The sequence below is a fragment of the Natrix helvetica genome (assembly GCF_964273705.1).
Source record: "Natrix helvetica genome assembly, chromosome: 4".
Lineage (NCBI taxonomy): Eukaryota > Metazoa > Chordata > Lepidosauria > Squamata > Natricidae > Natrix > Natrix helvetica.
The window spans coordinates 120,884,574-120,906,196 of NC_138550.1; the positions used below are offsets into that span (position 1 = coordinate 120,884,574).

At 35.9% G+C, this 21,623-nt stretch overlaps 1 protein-coding gene across 5 annotated transcripts in view; it reads left to right on the plus strand.

Annotated features, from left to right (window-relative positions):
- The window catches only part of RBBP8 (RB binding protein 8, endonuclease), a 54,412-nt gene extending 33,542 nt beyond the window's left edge, over nucleotides 1-20,870 (plus strand). For all 5 annotated transcript variants that reach the window (XM_081952543.1, XM_081952545.1, XM_081952542.1 and 2 more), the window contains exons 10-19: nucleotides 1,317-1,396; nucleotides 2,221-3,031; nucleotides 3,262-3,385; nucleotides 3,891-3,982; nucleotides 7,443-7,557; nucleotides 14,337-14,489; nucleotides 14,670-14,739; nucleotides 15,263-15,359; nucleotides 17,413-17,554; nucleotides 20,331-20,870. In XM_081952543.1, coding sequence (XP_081808669.1) covers nucleotides 1,317-1,396; nucleotides 2,221-3,031; nucleotides 3,262-3,385; nucleotides 3,891-3,982; nucleotides 7,443-7,557; nucleotides 14,337-14,489; nucleotides 14,670-14,739; nucleotides 15,263-15,359; nucleotides 17,413-17,554; nucleotides 20,331-20,428 — 1,782 coding nt within the window. In that variant the 3' untranslated portion in view covers nucleotides 20,429-20,870. The remainder of the gene's footprint in view (nucleotides 1-1,316; nucleotides 1,397-2,220; nucleotides 3,032-3,261; nucleotides 3,386-3,890; nucleotides 3,983-7,442; nucleotides 7,558-14,336; nucleotides 14,490-14,669; nucleotides 14,740-15,262; nucleotides 15,360-17,412; nucleotides 17,555-20,330) is intronic.
- The last annotated feature ends 753 nt before the right edge of the window (nucleotides 20,871-21,623 follow it).

The following is a 21,623-nucleotide window of genomic DNA, read 5'->3' on the forward strand; positions in this document are numbered from 1 at the left end:
AACTATTCATTGTTTTACAGTGGTTCCTTAGTTATAGTTTTGGAAATTAATCCATTTTTTAATAAACATGAACATGGTATAAAAATTCATTTGCTTTCAGAAAGAGGTTTGAGAAGGCATATTTTTAATACAGGTAGCACTAAGCACTATTGGTGGTTTATTTACAGAGTCTGGTTGTTTTCTATTTCATTCGTAATTAAAAATTTTGAATAATTATATTGGTCCCTTAACTGTTCCCACATTATACTAAGCCATGATATGGCTCATTTATTTTTATTTAATTTGACATAAAAATCCCATACTAGAAAATAATCCATGGTTTATAGGTCAATGTGAATATATTTAGTTTTTCACATTTCTCTGTAGGATTTGATGTTTAATCTCTCATCATTTTTTGCTACGTTCCTCTAGTCACAAGTATTTTCTTCTACATTATTTTCAAAATATATGACTAAAAACTGACTCAGTTCTTGAAATATATTTTAACTATGCAGGACAATTCACAGAGGCAGATAGGCTAATATTCAAAAGTACTACTCAATGAAAGATTCATTTATCCTTAGTAACACAAGAAAATTATGATGTAATATAATGCATTTGAAAATTATGATATAAATACATATTTAAAAACCAAGAAAACATAATCCTCAATTTACAACCATTTGTTTAGTTACTGATCAAAGTTACAATGGCACTGGAAAAAAAGTGACTTACGACAATTTTTCATACAACTATTGCAGCATCCAGGTGGTCACATAATCAAAATTTGGACACTGGCATGTATTTATGATGGTTGCAGTGTCCTGGGGTCATGTGATCATCTTTTCCGACCTTCAGAAAGTAATGGGGAAGCCAGATTCACTTAACAACTGTTTTACTTAACAACTGCATTGATTCACTTAAGATGGACAATAAAGATTGGAAAATGAGGCAAAATTCACTTGTCTTGCTTAGCAATGAAAATTTTGGTCATAAGTTGAGGACTACGAAATACTTGCTTTGGAAGCCAAGGAACAGTTTGTTCACTTTTTCAATATTCAAGGTTCTATATGTACTTTATGTCCCCTTTTCCATCCCACAAAGCTCACTGAGAATTAATTTTTTTAAATAAGAACTCTATACATGTATATCTGATATAGTACACTGTTTGTTTCTGGGATGTTTGCCTCAACCAGTTTGTTGGTTTGGTCTTAAGATTATCAATTAATAATAATATTCTTTGTTCACTAAGTGAATAAATATAATTGAGGTGCATTAGAAAATTATATTGTGCAATATTGGAATTAGTTATAAAATCATATATTTTTGTTCCATAGAAACCTCGCAGCAAACCACTTGAAGTTACAAGAAAACAATTGGCTCAAGGGTGTTTTAAAAGTAATACTGACAATTTAGAGTAAGTCTTCTTTTTTTTTTAAGGAATGGAAAGATCATATTCTCCCACATATTTATTAATACTTTAGGGTTATATTTGGAAATATTTCTATAAATACTTTAGCCTATTTGTGTGTGATAAGTGGATAACTACTAGGAACATATTGTTCTCAAAGATAATACCTAGTTTTAAAAATTCCTTTAATGTTGAGTCTTTAATAGTTTTTTCATGATTCCCTAAGTACCTGAGTCTGCTGCTCAACTTATGAACCTGTTGTATTATTAATTTTAATCCTTTCAATTCTTACTCAAAAATGCTCATACATTTTAAAGATTTTAACTTTTTAAAATTTAATCAGCCTAAATATTTTTTGTGGGAACATGATATAATTTTATATATATATATATATATATATATATATATATATATATATATATATATATATATATATATATATATATATATATATATATATATATATATATATATATATATATATATATATATATATATATATATATATATATATAAAATATATATATATATAAATTATATATATATAAATTATATATATATATGTGTGTGTGTGTGTGTGTATAAATATTATATATATATATATATATATATATATATATATATATATATATATATATATATATATATATATATATGTTGTATTTATACTGATAAATAAATAAAGGGAGACTAGTATAGATCTATTTTGAGCTAATTAGCTCTCGTCGTATATATATATCTCAAAATCTTTAAAAGTACTTGCAGACAAAAGAGTCTTGTTTCGTAATTTCCATTTAACTTATTAATTTATAAAATTTAATTCTGTTCAGATTTTCTGACCCATCTGAGGATATTTCACCACCTACGTGGGATTCCAAGATACCTTCTCCTGTTTTTGGGGCATCTGCCAATATTAAAAGTAGCTTAGTATTCTCCCCATCTGTTTTAGCAGCCGAGAAAAAATCAAATCAAAACAGCTCCATCAACAGTTCTTCCCTTTCAAGATCTGAGAAAGTGAGATCAAAATCTGAAGACATTCGTTTTATGAGCCATGGGACTGAAATAACAACAGTTCTCAATCAAGCCCCAATTGGTAGGCAAGTGGCTTTGAAACAGAATTCAGAGGAACCCATAACATGTGTAACCAATAAACATCTGGATAAAAGTGACATCATCAAAGGTGGCTTCCTTCTTGCATCACAGAAACGGTTAGGGAACAGATGTTCTAAAAGGAAAAAAAATGATGACAAGAGCAACCATGTAATCCGCTGTGAAAAAGAAAATGCTTTTCCGTCCCATGCAGATGTTCTTCCTATTGCCAGAGATAACACAACAGATAAACCTTTGGATCTGTCCGATCGCTTCTCTGATTTTCCCTGTGAAAAAATAATTGCTGAGAGTTCCAAGATAAAAATGAAGCAGGCAACACTCCATGATGTTTTTCAACCTCTAGTGAAAGATTCTTCATCTAAAGTCACCACTAGTAATTCTATAATGAACAAAGATTCACAGGAGAATCCCTGCATACAAGAAGCAATCCTAAAATCTCTTACCAGAATGTCCCCAGTGGAAGAGCATGAAGTAAAAGAGGAAATTGCTAATTTGCCTAATCCACCTTTGCAAAATGATGACAGTATAAAAGTAAGTATGTGATTAAGGCATTCATTTTATAATGCACCATCTGAACTCTGAGTTTTTTGAGAAACTGAATTAATTTCTCCCTGGATAGATTTTGCAAAGTAAATAGATTACTTTTGTTTCTGCATATGGGTTTGATAATCAGAAGATAAATGCAACTGAAAATATGCATAGGCAGATAGTAATTCTATACTAAAAATTAGGATGTCGTTTATTCTCAATTGCTTTGGTAGGAGGCTGCTGGTGATCATGAACTAATACGCAAGAGAATAAGATCGGGACATGGAATAAGTGAGCCAGCATCGGTACTTCAGCCAAATCCTTGCAAGGTGACAAAAATCACACAACTTGAGCAAGGTATCTTTTTACTCATAAATTTATAAATGAATAGGACTATCACAGGTTTTGAATTGCTTGTTTCTTTCTTCTTCTGTTCAATTATGTTCTGATTGAGACTGCCCGGTTCCTAAAGGTTTTTCAGAAATGGTTTGCCATTACTCCTTCCTAGGGCTAAGAGAAAGTCACCCACCTAGCTTCATGTCCAAGGCAGGACTAGATCTCCCAATTTCTAGCCTGATTCCTTAACCACTACACCAAACTGGCTCTCTAGCATTACTCTCTCTGGTATTATTGCTGTTATTATCATAACCAAAACATGCTTCCACCTACAGATCTTTCCATGCTATCTTTGTTTCTAGGATCTTCTCTTAATTTACTACTACTTTTATAGCTTTTTGTGTTTATGACACCTGAAGTCTGTAATTATACAGGCTACAATTTGTGTTTTATATTGGATTACTGTAAGTATGGAATTTTGTTACTATACATTCATTACACTTAAAACTTCTGTTTTCTTTTCCAGATAAAACATCTTTGGAAAATGTGCAGTGGAGTATAGATCCAGGAGCTGAACTTTCTCAATACAAAATGGACGTTACTCTGATTGACACAAAAGTAAGGAATTTTACAGTTTTGCTCATTGAACTCCCCTGAATAAATTAGATTCTTGATCTATGAAGGATTAAATAAAAAAACAGAATATTTTTTTCTTGAAAGTAACATTTAGGTTAAATAAAAAATGATATACATTATTGATAATGAAAAGTGTTACAGCTACTCCCTAAGTATAACTTTACAGTGAAACAGTGTTCTTTATACAATAGCATAGAAACTATTTCATGTTACTAAAATCTCTAAACATGTATAGGTAATCCTCACTTAATGATCATTCTAAGTTAATGGACCTCCCAAAAGGGACACAACCTAATTCAAAGTTCCAATAGCCGCCGCCCCCCCCCCCCCCCCCGTAGTCATGAGACTGCACTTTGGGCTCCCAGTAACTGGCCCACATTTATTTCTTTGCTTGTTAAATTTCTTGCCACCCATCTCAGTAATACAGTGACTCTGGGCGGCTTACAATATAATAGCAAAGTTAAAAAATGCTAAAAATAAATAAATATAGAATAAAAGATTAAAAGTTAAGAATCAAGTTGAGCCTGGAGATGAGAACCTTATCTATCTGGTCAGCCACCCTCAGGCCAAGTGGCAGAGCCAAGAGTTTAAACTCTTCTGGAGGGCAGGGAGTTCTTGTGGCCTGTCAGCCGCCGGCCCCTCCAGCAGCCGAATCGGACGAAGAGGAGGCATGGCAGTCAGGATCAGCATCAAGGCAACCAAAGAGTGGTTTGTTGTGTTTGGGGAGCTAGGTCAGAACAGGTGTGTGAGGGCAGATCTCACCTGTGATGAGAGAATACCAGAAAAGGCTCTTTTCCTGGACTCCACCAGACAAACGTTTTGGCCAATGGGATCTGCAGAAGGTTCTTTCTGCTGAACAAGTGGGGCAGGTTAGTCCCATCAGGGTAAGATGGTTCCACAGGTAGAGGAGCCTAATTCAGCAGGTTCTGACAGGTTCTGGAGAACCGGTAGCAGAAATTTTGAGTAGTTCGGAGAACCAGCAAGTACCACCTGTGGCTGGCCCCAAAGTGGGGTGGGAATGGGGATTTTGCGATATCTTTCTTCCAGGGGTGGGGAGGGAATGCCGATTTTGCAATATCCTTCCTCTGCCACAGCCACAAAGCCACTCCCGCAGAACCGGTAGAACAAAAATTTGAATTTCACCATTGCTCAGATACCCTGGACCCATGCCATAAAGGGCTTTTAAGATGATTGCCAACAGCTTGAATTGGACCCAGAAGCAAACTGGTACCCAATGCAGCTCACGTACTGGTGTCACATGGGCCTCCCAAGAGGCCTCCAGAACTGTCTGTGCTGTTGCATTCTGTATCGGTATGGTTTCCAAATGCTCCTCAAGGCTAACCCCATGTAGAGCGTGTTGCAGTAATTCAACTGGGAGATGACCATGAGGGACTGTGCGCAGGGTCTTACAATCCAGGAAAGGGCACAACTGGTACATGAAGTTACATGTTTGTGGTATTCTGTGGTCCTGTGAACTGATTTAGGTTATTTTTTGCTAGACAAATGCTTAATAACTACCACAAAAACAAAACAAAACTGTGAGGTTAGGTCAGTCACATGATGACTCACTTAACTAACAGCATGACTTACAATTGTAATTCTGGGTTACAGTCATAAGCCAAGGATTACTTGATGATTATCGACCAAGAAAATGTTATTCAAACTTCTCATTCAAAGAGGTTCCTTTAATATATCTTCTCTGTTCTCACTAAAAGTATCGTTTTCTTCTTTTTGACTTCCACATTTACCACTTTGGACATTATAATCCATTAAAAATGTGAAAAGTTTTCTAAATATATATTTAGAAACATTGATACTTTAGAAATTTTCCTTGTGAATTTTCATTTATAATCTGCTTGTGATAGGTGGGGGGTTGGACTAGATGACCTACAAGGTCCCTTCCAACTCTGTTAATCTGTAAAGGATATCTGTAAAAGACTGAATGTAGAAACTCCTGGTTTTAAAGAATTGTATGAAGAATATCTTCATTCTGAAATACCACTAATAATGTCATCTTTAACTTAAAAAAAAGTAATACTATATCCAAGTAGGTTTTTGGCAGCAAACTTTTACATATCTATTTTACTTCTATAGATCACCTATATATGTGCAATTCTAATTAGACTCTTGGAGGATTTACATTCATGTTAAAAGTACTTTGGCTTTTTAAGTGAGAAGAGATACTTCAGAATGTTGTTTAATCAATTGCAGATAGATACAAACTGAATTGTACATATGTACACAGTATAATTATGGATAAATATTTAAGACATATGTCTAATGTAGAGAAGTTCAAAATTTAACTTTAACTATATTTTTTATAATGAAATTGCCTGAAGAATTTGGTAGGGCAATATTACTGCTTTGTTTTTCTGTTTCTTTGAATTGCCATGAAAATATAATTTCATTCCTGTATCAATTCTAAGCAAAATTAGTAGTGTGCAGCAACTGCCAAAAAACCCAACACAGTTCTAGGCTGCATAAACAGGGGGATAGAATCAAGATCACGTGAAGTGTTAATACCACTTTATAATGCCTTGGTAAGGCCACACGTGGAATACAGCATTCAGTTTTGGTCACCACGATGTAGAAAAGATGTGGAGACTCTAAAAAGAGTGCAGAGAAGAGCAACAAAGATGATTGGGGGACTGGAGATTAAAACATATGAAGAACGATTGCAGGAACTGGGTATGTCTAGCTTAAGAGAAAGAAGGACTAGGGGAGACACGATAGCAGTGTTCCAATATCTCAGGGGTTGCCACAAAGAATTGGGATTCAAATCATTCTCCAAGGCACCTGTAATAGGTGGAAACTAATCAAGCAGAGAAGCAACTTAGAACTGAAGAGAAATTTCCTTCCAGTTAAAACAATTAATCAGTGGAACAACTTGCCTCCAGAAGTTGTGAATGCTCCAACACTGGAGGTTTTTAAGAAGATGTTGGATAGCCATTTGTCTGAAGTGGTGTAGGGGTTCCTGCCTAGGCAGGAGGTTGGACTAGAAGACCTCCAAGGTCCCTTCCAACTCTGTTATTCTATTCTAAAATTGACATAATTCTCTTCATTTATAGGAGTGTTCAATGAAGTTTATCTAACAGATAAACTTCATTGAACACTCCTATAAATGAAGAGAATTTTATCTGTTAGAAATGCCAAATCATGCTTATGCTTGTTTAAAATGCGAAAAACTCTATGAATTTCCAAGATTTGGAAAACATAAATATTGTTGAGGTTTTGATCAGAATTTACACATTGTGCAGCTGCTTTGTATGATGTACCTCCAAAATATTTGGGATTGTTCTAGAATCTAAAAAGATGATAAGTATATTTGTTTTTAAAATGTTGATTTAGATTTATTGAAAATTAATAAAAAATATAATTGAATTTTAGGAGTGCTATTTTAATTTTGTCTATCATAGTTATCTTTAATTTTGTTAATTAAAAGGAAGAAACTCAAACAAGAATTGGATCAGAGACCCTGGACATGGACCACACGTATATCAGTGATAGTATTCTATTAAGAATGAAAAAACATAGACAGAAAGAAGTAAGCAATCCAGGTAAGTTTATTTTTGTTTATTATATTTTTTTATTATTCAAATAGAGGCATTAAGAAGTGAGATCATCTTAATGTACTCTACTTATGTGGATTTATGACTCTACTCCCGTGATGGCGAACCTATGGCACGCGTGCCACAAGTGGCACGCGGAGCCATTTGTCAGGGCATGCGAGGCGCTGCCCTGTCAGCTGGCCAGCGCGCATGCGCGCGCTGGCCAGCTGAGTTCACCTTTTTAAAAGCTATTTTTCGCCTTCCCCAGGCTCCAGAGGCTTTATAGGAGCCTGGGGAGGGCGAAAAGAGCCTGGGGAGGGCGAAAAGACCGTCCCTGAAGCCTTCGGAACGCTTAAAACCACTCTCCGAGCACACCGGAAGTGACTTCCGGTTTGCTCGGAGGGTGGTTTTAAACGCTCCGAAGGCATCAGGGAAGCCTCCGGGACAGTCCCTGAAGCCTCCGGAGGGTTGGGGGAGGCTCTTTTCACCCTCCCCAGGCTCCTATAAAGCCCCTGGAGTCTGGGGAGGGCAAAAAAATGTAAAAATGGGGGGGTCGCGCGTTGCATTATGGGTGCGGCACGCCCGCACTCGACCCCCCTGCGCTCCCCCCACTTGTGGCACATGAGCCAAAAAAGGTTCACCATCACTGCTCTACTCCATAGATGCATCAAAACAGCAGCTGCATCAGGATTACAGTTCATAGGGAATGATGGTAGTGCATGATTAGCCCACTGTGAAAGGATACTGCCACAAAGAAGCTACATTTATCCTTCCCTCTTAAGATCCAGAGTTTCAACACTGTGTGGGAAAGAGATTTAAATCAGCTCCATCTTCTATTTCATTGGAACTATCCCATTAAACAGACAAGAAACCCAGAGTATGTATAGGTGTGGTGAAAAAGAAGTTGAGTCAGTAAGACTGTAGCAAAACAAGAAAAGTCCAAAGCAAGCAACTCAGCACCAATCCTAGGAGGAAATGGCAACATTTGGAGCCACCCTTCAGTGGGCAAGACTAACTGAGAACAGAGCCAAGGCATTGGTGGGGAGTGGGGGGAACCTGACCAGAGAGTCTGCAAAGAAGCAACCAAAGTAAATTCACTGCATGCAACAACCCAGGTGGAGTTCTATAAACAAGTTGTAGGAAGACAGGAGCATAAGTGCTGGGTTAGAAGAGGTGAGTAACCACATAACACAAGTATATGGAGTAAAAAGGGTTTTCAAGTGTAAATGGACTGTGTCTGGCTACACAGGGGAAAGATTGAAGGCTGAAGGCAACTCTCTTACAGCCACAATACAAGCAAAGGAAAGTGGGAGCTTCTTCAATAGGGATTCTCTTGCTGCCTTTAATAACCATATATGTTCAGAGCCTAATATAATTATTGAAAAAGTTAATCTATTTATTGAAAAGTAAAAACAGAAATTGTGCTGGAAAGTTGACAATCAAAGTAATGTCTTTGAATAAGGGCATATAGGGTACTCCTTGTTTACCACTCATTCAGTGACTGTTTAAAGCTGTGATGACACTAAAAAAAGTGGTCCTGATGACTGGTCTTCAAAGTTCTGGTCATTGTACCAATCCTGCAGTCACGTGATCTCAATTCACGTACTTGGCAACTGGCTTGTACTTATGATGGTTGCACTACCTCATGATCATTATTTGCTCCCTTCCCTGCCAGCTTTCCGCAACCACAGTCAATGGGGAAACCAGCAGGAAAAGTTACCAGTCACTCTGTTAAGGGCCCCCAGCATCCCCCTACTCCCACTGCATCTTCCATTACCTGGCCGCTCTGCACTTGCCTAGCACTGCAACACCCTTCTCACCCAGTTTGTGTGTGGCATATACCATGCTCTTTCCCTGAGACTCCCACTGGTTCCTGCTTACTGACTCACACAATTTAGGGTTACAACAGCAACCAGGACTGCCAAGATTGTCATCACTAAGCAATGTAGTCACAAGATATTGAATCTTATGATTGCATTGCTTAGCAATAGCAATCCCAATTGCTATCAAAACTTATAAGGTTACCTGTAAATTATCAGTACAGACATTAATTTGGATTTTGAAAAAAGGCATTAGCTTTGACAAATGGAGTATGTGTATATGAGATACTAATCTGCCAAAATTTTCTTCTGTATCTAGTCTGGTGACATTTAATGCAATTAAAATATTTTATTTATTTATTTGTCACATTTTAAAACTGCCCATCTCCCCCTCAGAGGGACTTTTTACATGTTTAATAAAGGAATATAACTGAACCAATAGTTAAAGCCATCCCTTTAAAACAGTGCTAGGAGTCTCTTATAACAAATATATCACTTTCACCCATCTTTTTTAAAGAGGAAAAATCAGATGAGAATGTGTTTATGTCCTACTAAAAACTAATACCTTTAAATGTACAATACAATACAATACAATAGCAGAGTTGGAAGGGACTTTGGAGTCTTCTAGTCCAACTCTCTGCCTAGGCAGGAAACCCTATACTGTTTCAGACAAATAGCTATCAAACATCTTCTTAAAGACTTCCAGTGTTTGGGGCATTCACAACTTCTGGAGGCAAGCTGTTCCACTGATTAATTGTTCTAACCGTCAGGAAATTTCTCTTCAGTCCTAGGTTGCTTCTCTCCTTGATTAGTTTCCACCCATTGCTTCTTGTTCGGTTACCCTCAGGTGCCTTGGAGAATAGTTTGACTCCTCTTCTTTGAGATATTGGAACACTGCTATCATATCTCCCCTAGTCCTTCTTTTCATTAAACTAGACATACCCAGTTCCTGCAACCCTTCTTCATATGTTTTAGCCTCCAGTCCCCTAATCATCTTTGTTGCTCTTCTCTGCACTCTTTCTAGAGTCTCCACATCTTTTCTACATCATGGCAATCAAAACTGAATGCAGTATTCCAAGTGTGGCCTTACCAAGGCATTATAAAGTGGTATTAACACTTCACATGATCTTGATTCTATCCCTCTGTTTATGCAGCCTAGAACTGTGTTGGCTTTTTTGGCAGCTGCTGCACACTGCTAGCTCATATTTAAATGGTTGTCCACTAGGACTCCAAGATCCCGCTCACAGTTACTACTATTGAGCAAGGTACCACCTATACCAGGGGTGGCGAACATGCGGCTCGCGAGCCGCATGCGGCTCGCGGCCAAAATAAATGAGGCTCTTTGCCTCTTACCATTATTTAGTATGCTGTGGCTCAGATCGCACGCTAAACCCGGAAGTACGGTCGACGCGACGACGCTCCAGGCAAGCGTCGTCGCGTCGACTGTACTCCCGGGTTTAGCGCGCGATCTGAGCCACAGCATACTAAATAATGGTAAGAGGCAAAGAGCCTCATTTATTTTGGCCGCGAGCCGCGTGTTAAGTTAAGATGAAGTCTTAAGTTAAGATGAAGTGGAAGATGGGTAATAATTAGGGGAATTGAGACTTTGGGTTGTGGAGTCCACTTTTTAAAAAAAATACAAAAAAACCAGCCCTTAGAACTTGAACTTTGCTAATCAGAATAAAATGCTAAGTAGTCAGAGGAAGGTTGTAGCAGTACTGTCAGTCACCTATTGCACCTCATCATGAATCAAGTATTCTATATTTTAAAAAATACAAACTTATATCTTAGTTACTAGAGATCAAAGTGTCCAAGGAAATAGATTAATTCAAATGCAATGAATTAATCATTATACTGAAGTTAAAAGACAAGCAATTATCAGAATGGTGGCTATGGCAGAGATCTTTCTAAATTTTTAACATTTCATTTAACTTAAAATACTGGAAGTTGGAAAAGATTGGTGATCTGCCAATCATTTGTAGATATACCAAACCCATAGAATCACAGGGTTGGAAGGGACCACAGAGGTGATTGTTCAATTTTATCTTTAAATAAGATTAAGACAATTTGCTTTGTAATCCAGTCTAAGATTAAGAAATGCTGCTCCTCTATATCTTTCTTTTGAGTCTTGTATGATTTTGAATCTTGCTCCCCCACCCCACCACCCAGCTTCCAGTTGGTGCCATTTGGAATAAAACATTTATCTTAGATAATATCTAAGTTTCAAGGAATTGTTCATTTCATTCAATAATTTGTTATAATTGTTTTCAAATGTATTATTATTATATCCTATTAAATAAGAGTTCTAGATATTTCACTATATTTTTCTCATATCCCAATCCCCCTTTTCATGTTTTTTTTTCATTGGAAATTGAATGCCTTATTATCTTACTTTTCATTTAATTTTTTATCTCTAAAAGGTAGCCAAAAATCTTTGGATTCTGCCATTAGTATCTTATGGAGCTTTGTGTTTGCATAATCGTTACTACTATATCATTTGCATAGCATTTCATCTTGTATCTCTTTCTACCTGAATCTTTAGCTGAAATATTTGTTTAGCTTTTCAGTTCTGGCCCGCCAGGACCTCCTAACCCAGGGGTGTCCAAACTTGGGAACTTTAAGACTTGTGGACTTCAACTCCCAGAATTCCCCAGCCAAGTTTGGACACCCCTGTCCTAACCAATTATAAATAATAAAAGAGAAAATGCCCATCCTTGCCTTTGACTTTCCATATTAAAAGATTGTAGAGATTATTCCATTTACTGTGAATTTTAACTTGTCAAAAGCTTTGTGTCTAAAAATATTTCCGTTGCCTTCCGTTGCAGCTCTAATGGGTTTATAAAAATTTATAACCAAAAACACCTGACTGAGCATGTTATATTATGTGTTTAATATATTATTGTTAAAATTATATGCTTTTGTGTGAGTGTTTGTCTGTTTTGGCAGGTCACTGCGTGGTGTGGCTCTCTTGACTCTCACAGTTTAAAATTTTGGCTCTTTTTGTCGAACTTGTTCGCCACCCCTGACCTATACTATACATGTGCATATCGTTTTTCTTGCCTAAATGTAGAACCTTACTCTTTTCACCATTGAATTTTATTTTATTAGATAGTGCCCAATGTTCAAGTTGTCAAGATCCCACTGTATCCTAAATCTATCCTCTGGAGTGTTGGCTATTCCTGCCAGCTTGGTGTCATCTTCAAATTTGATGAGTTCCCCATTTATTCCCTCATCCAAATCATTGATGAAGATGTTGAAGAGTACTGGGCCAAAAACAGAGCCTTGGGGTACTCCACTGCATATTTCCCTCCATGTAGATGCAGTTCCATTGAGGACTACACATTGAGTGCAGTTGGTCAACCAGTTACGAATCCATCTGGTGGTGATGCTGTCTTCTACTTTATTCTTCTACTTTATCTAGTAGTAGGTTATGGTCTACCTTATCAAATGCCTTACTGAAGTCCAAGTAAACTATATCGACGGCATTCCTTTGGTCCACTAATTTTGTCACTTTGTCAAAGAATGCAATAAGATTAGTCTGGCATGATCTGTTTTTGACAAATCCATGTTGGCTTTTGGCTATTACTTTGTTTGCTTCTAGGTGTTCGCAAATTTGTTGCTTGATTATCTTTTCCAGAATCTTTCCTGGTATTGAGGTCAGGCTGATAGGTCTATGGTTTCCTGGATCTATTTTTTTTTTCATTTTTTGAAGATGGGAACCACATCAGCTCTTTTCCAGTCCTCTGGCAGTTCTCCGGTGCTCCAGGATCTCTGAAAGATATAGTTCAGTGGTTCTGAGATCTCATCTATCAGTTCCTTCAGAACCCTGGGGTGTAATCCGTCCAGTCCTGGTGATTTGAACTCATCTAGGGTAGACAGGTGGTCACTTACCATTTTCTTCCCTATTTCAATTTGTGTTCCTATTCTGATTTTTGTGGTGCTGTTTTTGGTAGTTTGGACTGTTTTATCCCTTTGTGTAAAGACAAATGCAAACGTTAAATAGTTCTGCTTTCTCCCTGTTGCTTATCACCTTCTTTCCACTTTCTCCCAGCAATGGACCAATTGTTTCCTTAACCTTTTTCTTGTTTTTAACATGTTGGAAGAAGCTTTTTTTGTTACTATTTACTTTTGTGGCAAGCCTTTCTTCATTGTGAGCCTTAGCTTTTCTTACTTCATCTTTACAGGCTCGGGCTATTTGCTGATATTCTGCCTTAGTTATGTCCCCCTCTTTCCACTTTTTATACTTAACTTTTTTGTCTTTCAATTTGTCAGAGAGTTCTTTATGCAGCCATGCTGGTTTCTTTTGGGAGCTGTTATTTTTCTTCTTCATTGGTATTGTGCTAGACTGAGCTTTTGTGATCTCGTTTTTCAAATTTCCCAAGATTCTTGAGTTGTTTTCCCCTTGAGGATTCTCATCCATGGAATTCTTCCCAAGCTCTCTCTAAATTTATTGAAATTAACTCTCTTAAAATCCAAGACTCTAGTTTGACTTTGTTCTGCTACATGTGTTTGCATAATGTTGAATTCCAATATTGCATGGTCACTTGTCTCCAGGGTTCCTATGGCTTCAACACCTTCTATCATTTCCTCTCTGTTAGTGACAATTAAGTCTAATATGGCCGATCCCTTTGTTCCTTCTCTACTTTTTGGGAAACAAAGTTGTCTGCTAGGTTTGTTAGGAACCTGTTGGATCTTCCACTGCAGAGTTTGTTCCCCAATTGATGTCGGGGTAGTTAAAATCCCCCATTACTATTGTGGTGTGCTTCCTACATACCTTAGTTAGCTGACTAGCAAAAAGTTCATCTACTTCCTCTGCTTGGTTGGGTGGCCTGTAGTATAGACCTATGGCGATGTCATTTCCCCCTCCCCCCCAACATTTAATATTGATCCAAATGCATTCAAGATAGTTCTCATCATTGTTGTGCTCTATTTATTGGACCTCATGTTTGTTGTTATTTGTATTTGTAGAAGGAGAAAAAAGAGAAAAGGATACCTTAACAGAAATATTTGATCAGACAACTTATGAAGAATATAAATCCTATTTAGAAGATGACAATCTGCCAGAATGTGACGATAAGAATTCTTCTGAGGAAGAAGGAAATGAAAAAAGCACTATACAAAGTATTTTACTTGTTATTATTATTAAAACATTATTTTAAAAACTAACTTTGATACTCAGAAAATATGTATTCATTGTTCCAAATGGTTATAAATCTAGTAGTCATATTACTTCAGTTAAATTTATAATTATACCATATTCTTTCCAGTATTGTTTATGGCTTAATATATATCTTTTTTTAGGGGAAAGAGACAAGCAAAATAAAATGAAGCAGAAGGCTTTTGTGGAAACATATTTTAAAAGTGATGAAAGGTATTTACAGAATAAAGTTCCCTCAGACTATAAATATTAGTTACATTTTCCCCAGAGATCACAATATGGCAAAATCAACGTTTAAGAATTTAATCTGCTTTGAAAATATTTCTAAAAATAATCAAATGAAAATATAAAATATTTTAAAGGATTATTTTGTAATTTCACACGAATAAAATACCTCTTTACGAAATATTTTTAATTTTGGAAATTCTCTTCCCCAAAGAATATATTCGGTAATCTGCCCATTTTTAGCTAATACAGGGAAGTCATTTTGATATCAGTAGAATTTTAGTTACTGCAATGATTTATTTTCCTTTTTATTTTTGTTGTAGCAAAACAAACAAATAAATAAATATAAAACTGGAAATATATTCAGAAATACTATAAGTGCTAGGCTGTTGTCATGATTCTGTATTGTGTATATTTATATTTAGGGACAAAATCAAATTTTGACAGCAATAGACAACTTGTGCAATTTTTTAGAAACATATATCCTTGTTTTTCTCTGCTTACACTGCAGAACAAATCTTGTATTGGATTTTCCTCATATTGAAGTTGTGCGGAAAAAAGAAGAAAGAAGAAAATTACCTGGCCACTCTTGTAAAGAATGTGAAATAGTAAGTATACAGTGGGTCTTACGACCACAATTGCGCCCAAATTTCCATTGCGAGCAAGACAGTTAAGAGAGTTTTGCCTCATTTTACAAATTTCCTTGTCACAGTTAAGTGAATCACTGCAGTTGTTAAATTAATAACACACTTGCTAAGTGAATCTGGCTCCCTCTTTGACTTTGCTTGTCTGAAGGTTGCAAAAGGTGATCATATGGCCCTGGGATTATGCAACCATCATAAATACATGCCAGTACTGTGTCAGTTCTTAGTCATATATTTTGAAAATAATGTAGATAAAACTGACCTGTGACTAGAGCAGTGCTTCTCAAATAGTGGGGCGCGCCCCCCAGGTCACTAGAGGAAGATAGCTAAAAATGATCAGGGCTTAAAATATGTCCCATGGAGAAATGTAAAAAATAAGTATAAACATGACTTACGGAATAACCCAAAGCACGTATTCCGGTAGAGAGAAATTCCCTGAAGATGGGCTCAAGCATGAGTCTGAAAGCTCAGAAGAGTAAAAATCTGGTCCTGGTGACTAACTCATATTAGACTTTGCAAAAATAAGTATATTCATATTGATTTATAATCCATCATCCCCCCCCCCCAATGGGTTTGCATGTCAAATCAAATATCAATGAGCCACATTATGGGTTGTATAACATGGGAACAGTTAAGGGACTGATATGATAACTATCCCCCCAAAATTATGTGTATGTTAGCAAACAGCCTGTGTGAATAAACCACCAACAATGTTCCAATGGAATTTTTGCCAATTTTTAGAAACATATTACTGAATTTACCATGGAAAATTCTTGTGTGTTCCTAATCACAGAAGATCCCTCAACATTCTCTTCTGATTTCTAGCACCACTGCTATAGTTCCCTTGATTTCACTTCAGAAGTTCTCCTTATAGTCCTTGCGGACTTTCGGAATTGGGCTTATTAAGAGCGACTGTTCATATAATTATACCATTTCATTATTGGGAGAACATTATATTTGAAAAAAAGTGTATATACTGCTATTGTCATTTGAGTATATTTGTTTCTATGACTGCCTTAAATAATAAGGGTAAATTCCATATGAGAGTACATGAAATTTATTTATTAATATTCTGTACAACTTGTTTTGAGGTTATATATCAGTGTTATACTATACCATGTCTTTCAAAAATTCAGTGATAATTCAATTTTAAATGCTTATTTCAGCCATCTTTAAAAATCCTCATCAATATTTTTCTGAAAGCAAATAAGATTGTTGCTAGTGTTTTCTGTTTAATGTACATTATAGCCCATGATGAAGCTTAATTCTATTCTCTAAAACATTCAGCATCTGGATTCTTGAATGAAGAAAGAAACAGAACATAAAAGCAACTTTGTGGGTTTTAGGATTGGTTTTTTTTTGCCAAGGTTTGTATGTGAACAGTTTTAATTTCCTGTCCCTGCACAGGCAAGGTTTCTCCTCTCCGGGAACTTGGTTCTTGATACATTTTGGCAAGTGATTGTTAGCGCTTAACTGTTTTATTGAAAACAGGAATTTTTCCCACTAGTTCAAATATGTTAAAAATATGGGCAAAACATCTAAAGCATTTGTTAAAAAAGTTTGTTCGGTACAAACAATCTAAAATTAATTTTTTCATAGTTGTATGTTGTAATGTCAGTATGTCATGATACCAAAGTGATAGTGTGAGAGGCAGAAGACTTCTAAATCAAAATAAACAAGACAGGAGAAGTTATGCTTAATTGACTTTTGTTTGGAGTAACACTTTTTTTTGGAGTGTTGTTTTCACATCTTTAGAAAGAAGAAGAGATATGCTACAATATACCATTAAGAATATAAGTATTGTACAGGAAAGTTTCCATTGTTTGAAGATTGCTAATTTAGAAAAAACCTTAACCCCAAAGTGTGGGATTCATTTGTACCTAAAACTATAATAAGCAAACAGTACAAATCAGAGATTCAGAAATACGCTGATGGGTGTTAAATATTGTTGGGTATCCATGTTTTTACAACTAAAATATTCTCCTTCATTTGTTACTTATTTCTAATTGTATCTTAGTATTATGCAGGTTTGCCAGAAGAAGAGAGAGAGAAAAAACTAGCTACCTGTTCTAGACATCGCTCTCGTTATATTCCTCCTGAAACACCAGAAAATTTCTGGGAAGTTGGATTCCCTTCCACACAAATGTGTGTTGAAAGAGGTAATTATATAAAGCAATGCTATACAAAAAGGGAAGAATAAGTTTTGTTTCCAGAAGTTAATGCAAGACTCTGAATAGAAACACCAAAGAGTGGTTGCTTCTCAGTTTCTTGGTCACAGAAAATGGAAGTCACAGAAATGGGTTAACTGAACTCCTCCTATAGATAGAAAGCATCTACCTATTCCAAGACAACCTCCCAATTTTAATCTTTAGTTCTGACCTTCAGGAAGGACCAGTGCATATCCATAAACTCCATTTTAAGGGCCTATTAAAAATGTGACAAAAAGACAACCAGAGATAGCAAAGCAGCCTTCAATGAAATGCAATTCCTCAAATAATATCCCTGCTAAGTAATATACAAAGCAAATGCCATCTGGAAATCAAAGAGATTGGGAGAAAGCAGTAAAATGTGGGTGAATAATCCATGAACACAAAGACTTTTCTCAGAATATTTTGTCAAACAGAGAAGCCAACAGCTCCATGACAGATCAGGAGACCACATGAAATCCTCAGCTCCATGACAAATGAAGTCCCAGGTAGCATCAGTTGCAGTGACTGACAGCCAGTAGTTGTGCATGGCAGACCAGGAGGCTTCTTGGCATCTTTCTCTCACATCTGAATGAAACAAGGGGCAGCAGTAATTGTGATAACCAAGAAAAAACTTTTGTGTGGCATCCATTGGACTCTTACACAGGCTAAACTCCAGGTAGGCCTTTGGCAGTCATTCCCTGAAGACAAACAAGTCATGAGGTTGGAAAGATAGAAGAACAATACTCATTTATTCCAGACTAGCATGAGCGGACAGATCTCCCTCAGTTTCATTAGAAAAATGCAGCAAGAGAACCAAAGAATTATTGATATAGCAGTATATCAGAAGAGGGATGTCTGAATTCCAAGAGAGGAGCAAGGGAAATGCATATCTAAGCTCATGTCTTAATGGTTGCTCAGGGTTGTTGTTTGGAAGAACTGTGAAAGAATAGGCCATCATAAAATTCACATGATTTAAAGATGTCTAAACACAACTGAAGCAGATTTGTTGAAATTCAAGTATTTTAAGAGGGTGCATAATTATTACATCAGATTTTCCCTGCCCAGGGCTTTCACACATAGTATCTTACCCTACCTTCCGACAGCTCCCATCAGCCCTGCACAAAGAATGGATGGAGCGAACACTGAAGCAAACCAAAAATGAACAGGGCCTTGAGAAGCAGGGCCACAGCTGTTCTTCCACCATTGTCTGAGTTTTGGTAACAGAGACATCTGACCTCCCAGAAGTTGTGACACAGCCCAAATACCTAGGAGAGGGCATTAAAAAACTAGCCAGAGAACAGAGCTCATGATAGACTTGTCTGTGAATCTTTTACAAACAGATCCATGAATTACAGCATGGTGGCACAATGGGGCTATGCTCAAGCACTGGGAGGGGATTCACCAAGTGAAGGGGTGGTCCTATGGTGCCCCTTCTCTTTCTGGCGAATCTATTGCAAATTTTTTTAAAAAGCTTTGCTTACACTGTGGGCATACAGAAGAAAACTTTCATCATCTCCTGGAGACTACACCCCCAGCTTGTTTCAGGCAGGAAATAGTCAAGGAAGAACCATGGGAAGTCTGTGGCCATTTCATCACAAATTTAACTCCAATAAACAAGGATAATTCTGATCCAATTTTACAATGACCATCAACTCACTGGTTGCCTTTTTAAAGTAGGTAATCTGAAGGAAGTGTTTCCTGCCTGAAAATCATTTCAATTAGAGGCAGGGAGACTAGGAAATCTGATGGACGGAAAGATTATTTTTCCATTTGCCCAAAGGCAGTTTGACTGAGTCACTCTGCACAATCATGGTGTCTAAGCAGGTTAGTGTATTTTGGTTTTGCCCATTGTTGGTTATGAATAGGACTTGGTGGACAGGAAACACTTTATTTTCATTTATTTCCTAGTTTATATGACAAAGTTATTTGAAACAATTATAATACCTAATAATTGCTATTTAGAGAGATATAAAGGTCAACCATAAGCTACAACAACAAATGATATGCCTACTGATTGCAGTGAATTTTATCTATAATCTTTTACAAATCCATGTATAAAGTAAAAATTGAATGAGAAATTTTCCAATTTAAAATTCAGTTTTCAATACACCATGCTTTAGGAAGCAAACTTCATTAAATTTCTTCATTTAAGAATTTCTGCAGAAAATGTGGCATAAAATGTGGCATAAAATTTCTATTTGCACATAGAAAGTTACCTTAACATCTCAAAATATGAATCATTTCATAACAGTTATTAAGAAGTTTATAAAATGACAAGTAGCATAACATCCTACTCACTTCATAGCTGTGAATAGTGTTTTACAATAAAAGTTCTGAATGAAAGTCGAACACATTTATCCTAGTCTTTTAGATCCAGCTTTTAAAATAAATTAATACAATTTTTATCTGATATTTTTATCAGATAAAAATTATATTTTTATCTGATATTTTTATCTGAGAAATTATTTATCTGAGAAATAAATTATAACTTTTATAATCTTAACAAAGACAGTATATTATTTTTATTTTGTATGTGTATGAGAACTTCGACTTATTTTACTGTTTTTTTTTATTTTTCCATATAAAACTATGTACAGGTGAAACTCAAAATTTTTTATGATTATTATATATTGAAATTGGCAGAAATTATATATTGAAATTAAGCTTGGTATAAGTCACTACAATTTAATCATGTTTTTTTTTTACCAAAACCATTGTATAAACATTTTCTGTCTTTGGTTTTTAGGTTACATAAAAGAAGAGTTTGCTCCCTGTCCACGCCCCAAAAGAAGGCAGCCTTATAACGTGATGTTTTCTCCAAAAGGCAAAGAACAAAAAACATAGGTGGGAAATGATTTTTAAAACTAGCTATTTTTGTTTCAATTCATATTTATGATCAATTGAAAGGTAAATAATAAAGAGACCTAGGAATTATCTTGTTGTATTTGAAAATGATAGCTTCCTAATGCAACTATTTAATGTAAAGAATATATATATTTGTAGATACATTTTTGTGTCTTGACTAATTTTGCACCTTGTGTGTATTTCTGATCTTTTGGAGGTCTACATTTAGCTCCCTGCAATTAAGCTTGGTATAAGTTAGTATGATTTCTTTGGGCCAGGCAAAGTTGCATTTGCTTATTTCAGGTCTAGAATAGTTCCATGAACTTTAGATGGAACCTTGTAGGGTGCTTCTATTTTGCACTTGATAATTTAAATAAAGTGTAACCATTTTTTTTTGTAATAATATTTTGAAAAAGTATAATAAAGTATACTTTCTTAATTATGACTTTAATTCATCACATTTTTATTCTATACATGCCCATCTGGAATCTGTTATAGCTTATAGAATTTTTGGGCAACAACCCTTACGTGTATGACTTTGCATGGTACTCTATGTTTGTCCCTGAAACGTATTTGTTCCTATAGAAGTTTTCTTTTTTCAAATGTATTCCACTTTATCATATCATAAATTATTTTATTTACTTTGTATCAGCTGTGCTATATGTAAGGGAATTTAGAATGCAAATTACCTTGAAGGCTCAGTTTCGCAAATGCTAATTTTTGATGGCAAATCTTCCCCCCCAAAATAGTCTTGGCCAAAATTTTACCTATTTTGCCTTAGCAAAAAGTACCGACAAGTCTCTTGTTGGCACTTCCAAGTCTTTCTCATCTCGATCCAGAATCCCTAACCTGTTTCTTGCATTCAGAAGATCCTCTCACCCTCAAGCACGTTCAGCATCCTCATCTGCTAACAATCTCCATTATTCTCATTTTACCATCAGCACTGATAAACTACAAACTAAAACAAATGCCCACTTGGTCTGTATCAGCAAGAAGAAAAAGGAAAGGAATTAAGGTCTCCCATTAATTCTCTGATCATAATTATGATTAATTCACTATTCTGAGCTTCTACATACAGATAATCCCTGGTTACGAATGTTCCCTTAACGAACATTCAGAGTTATGCAATCAATGCCCCCTAGCGTTTTTGAACAAGCCCTGAAATTACAAATCTTGCAGGACCGTGGCAGTTGTT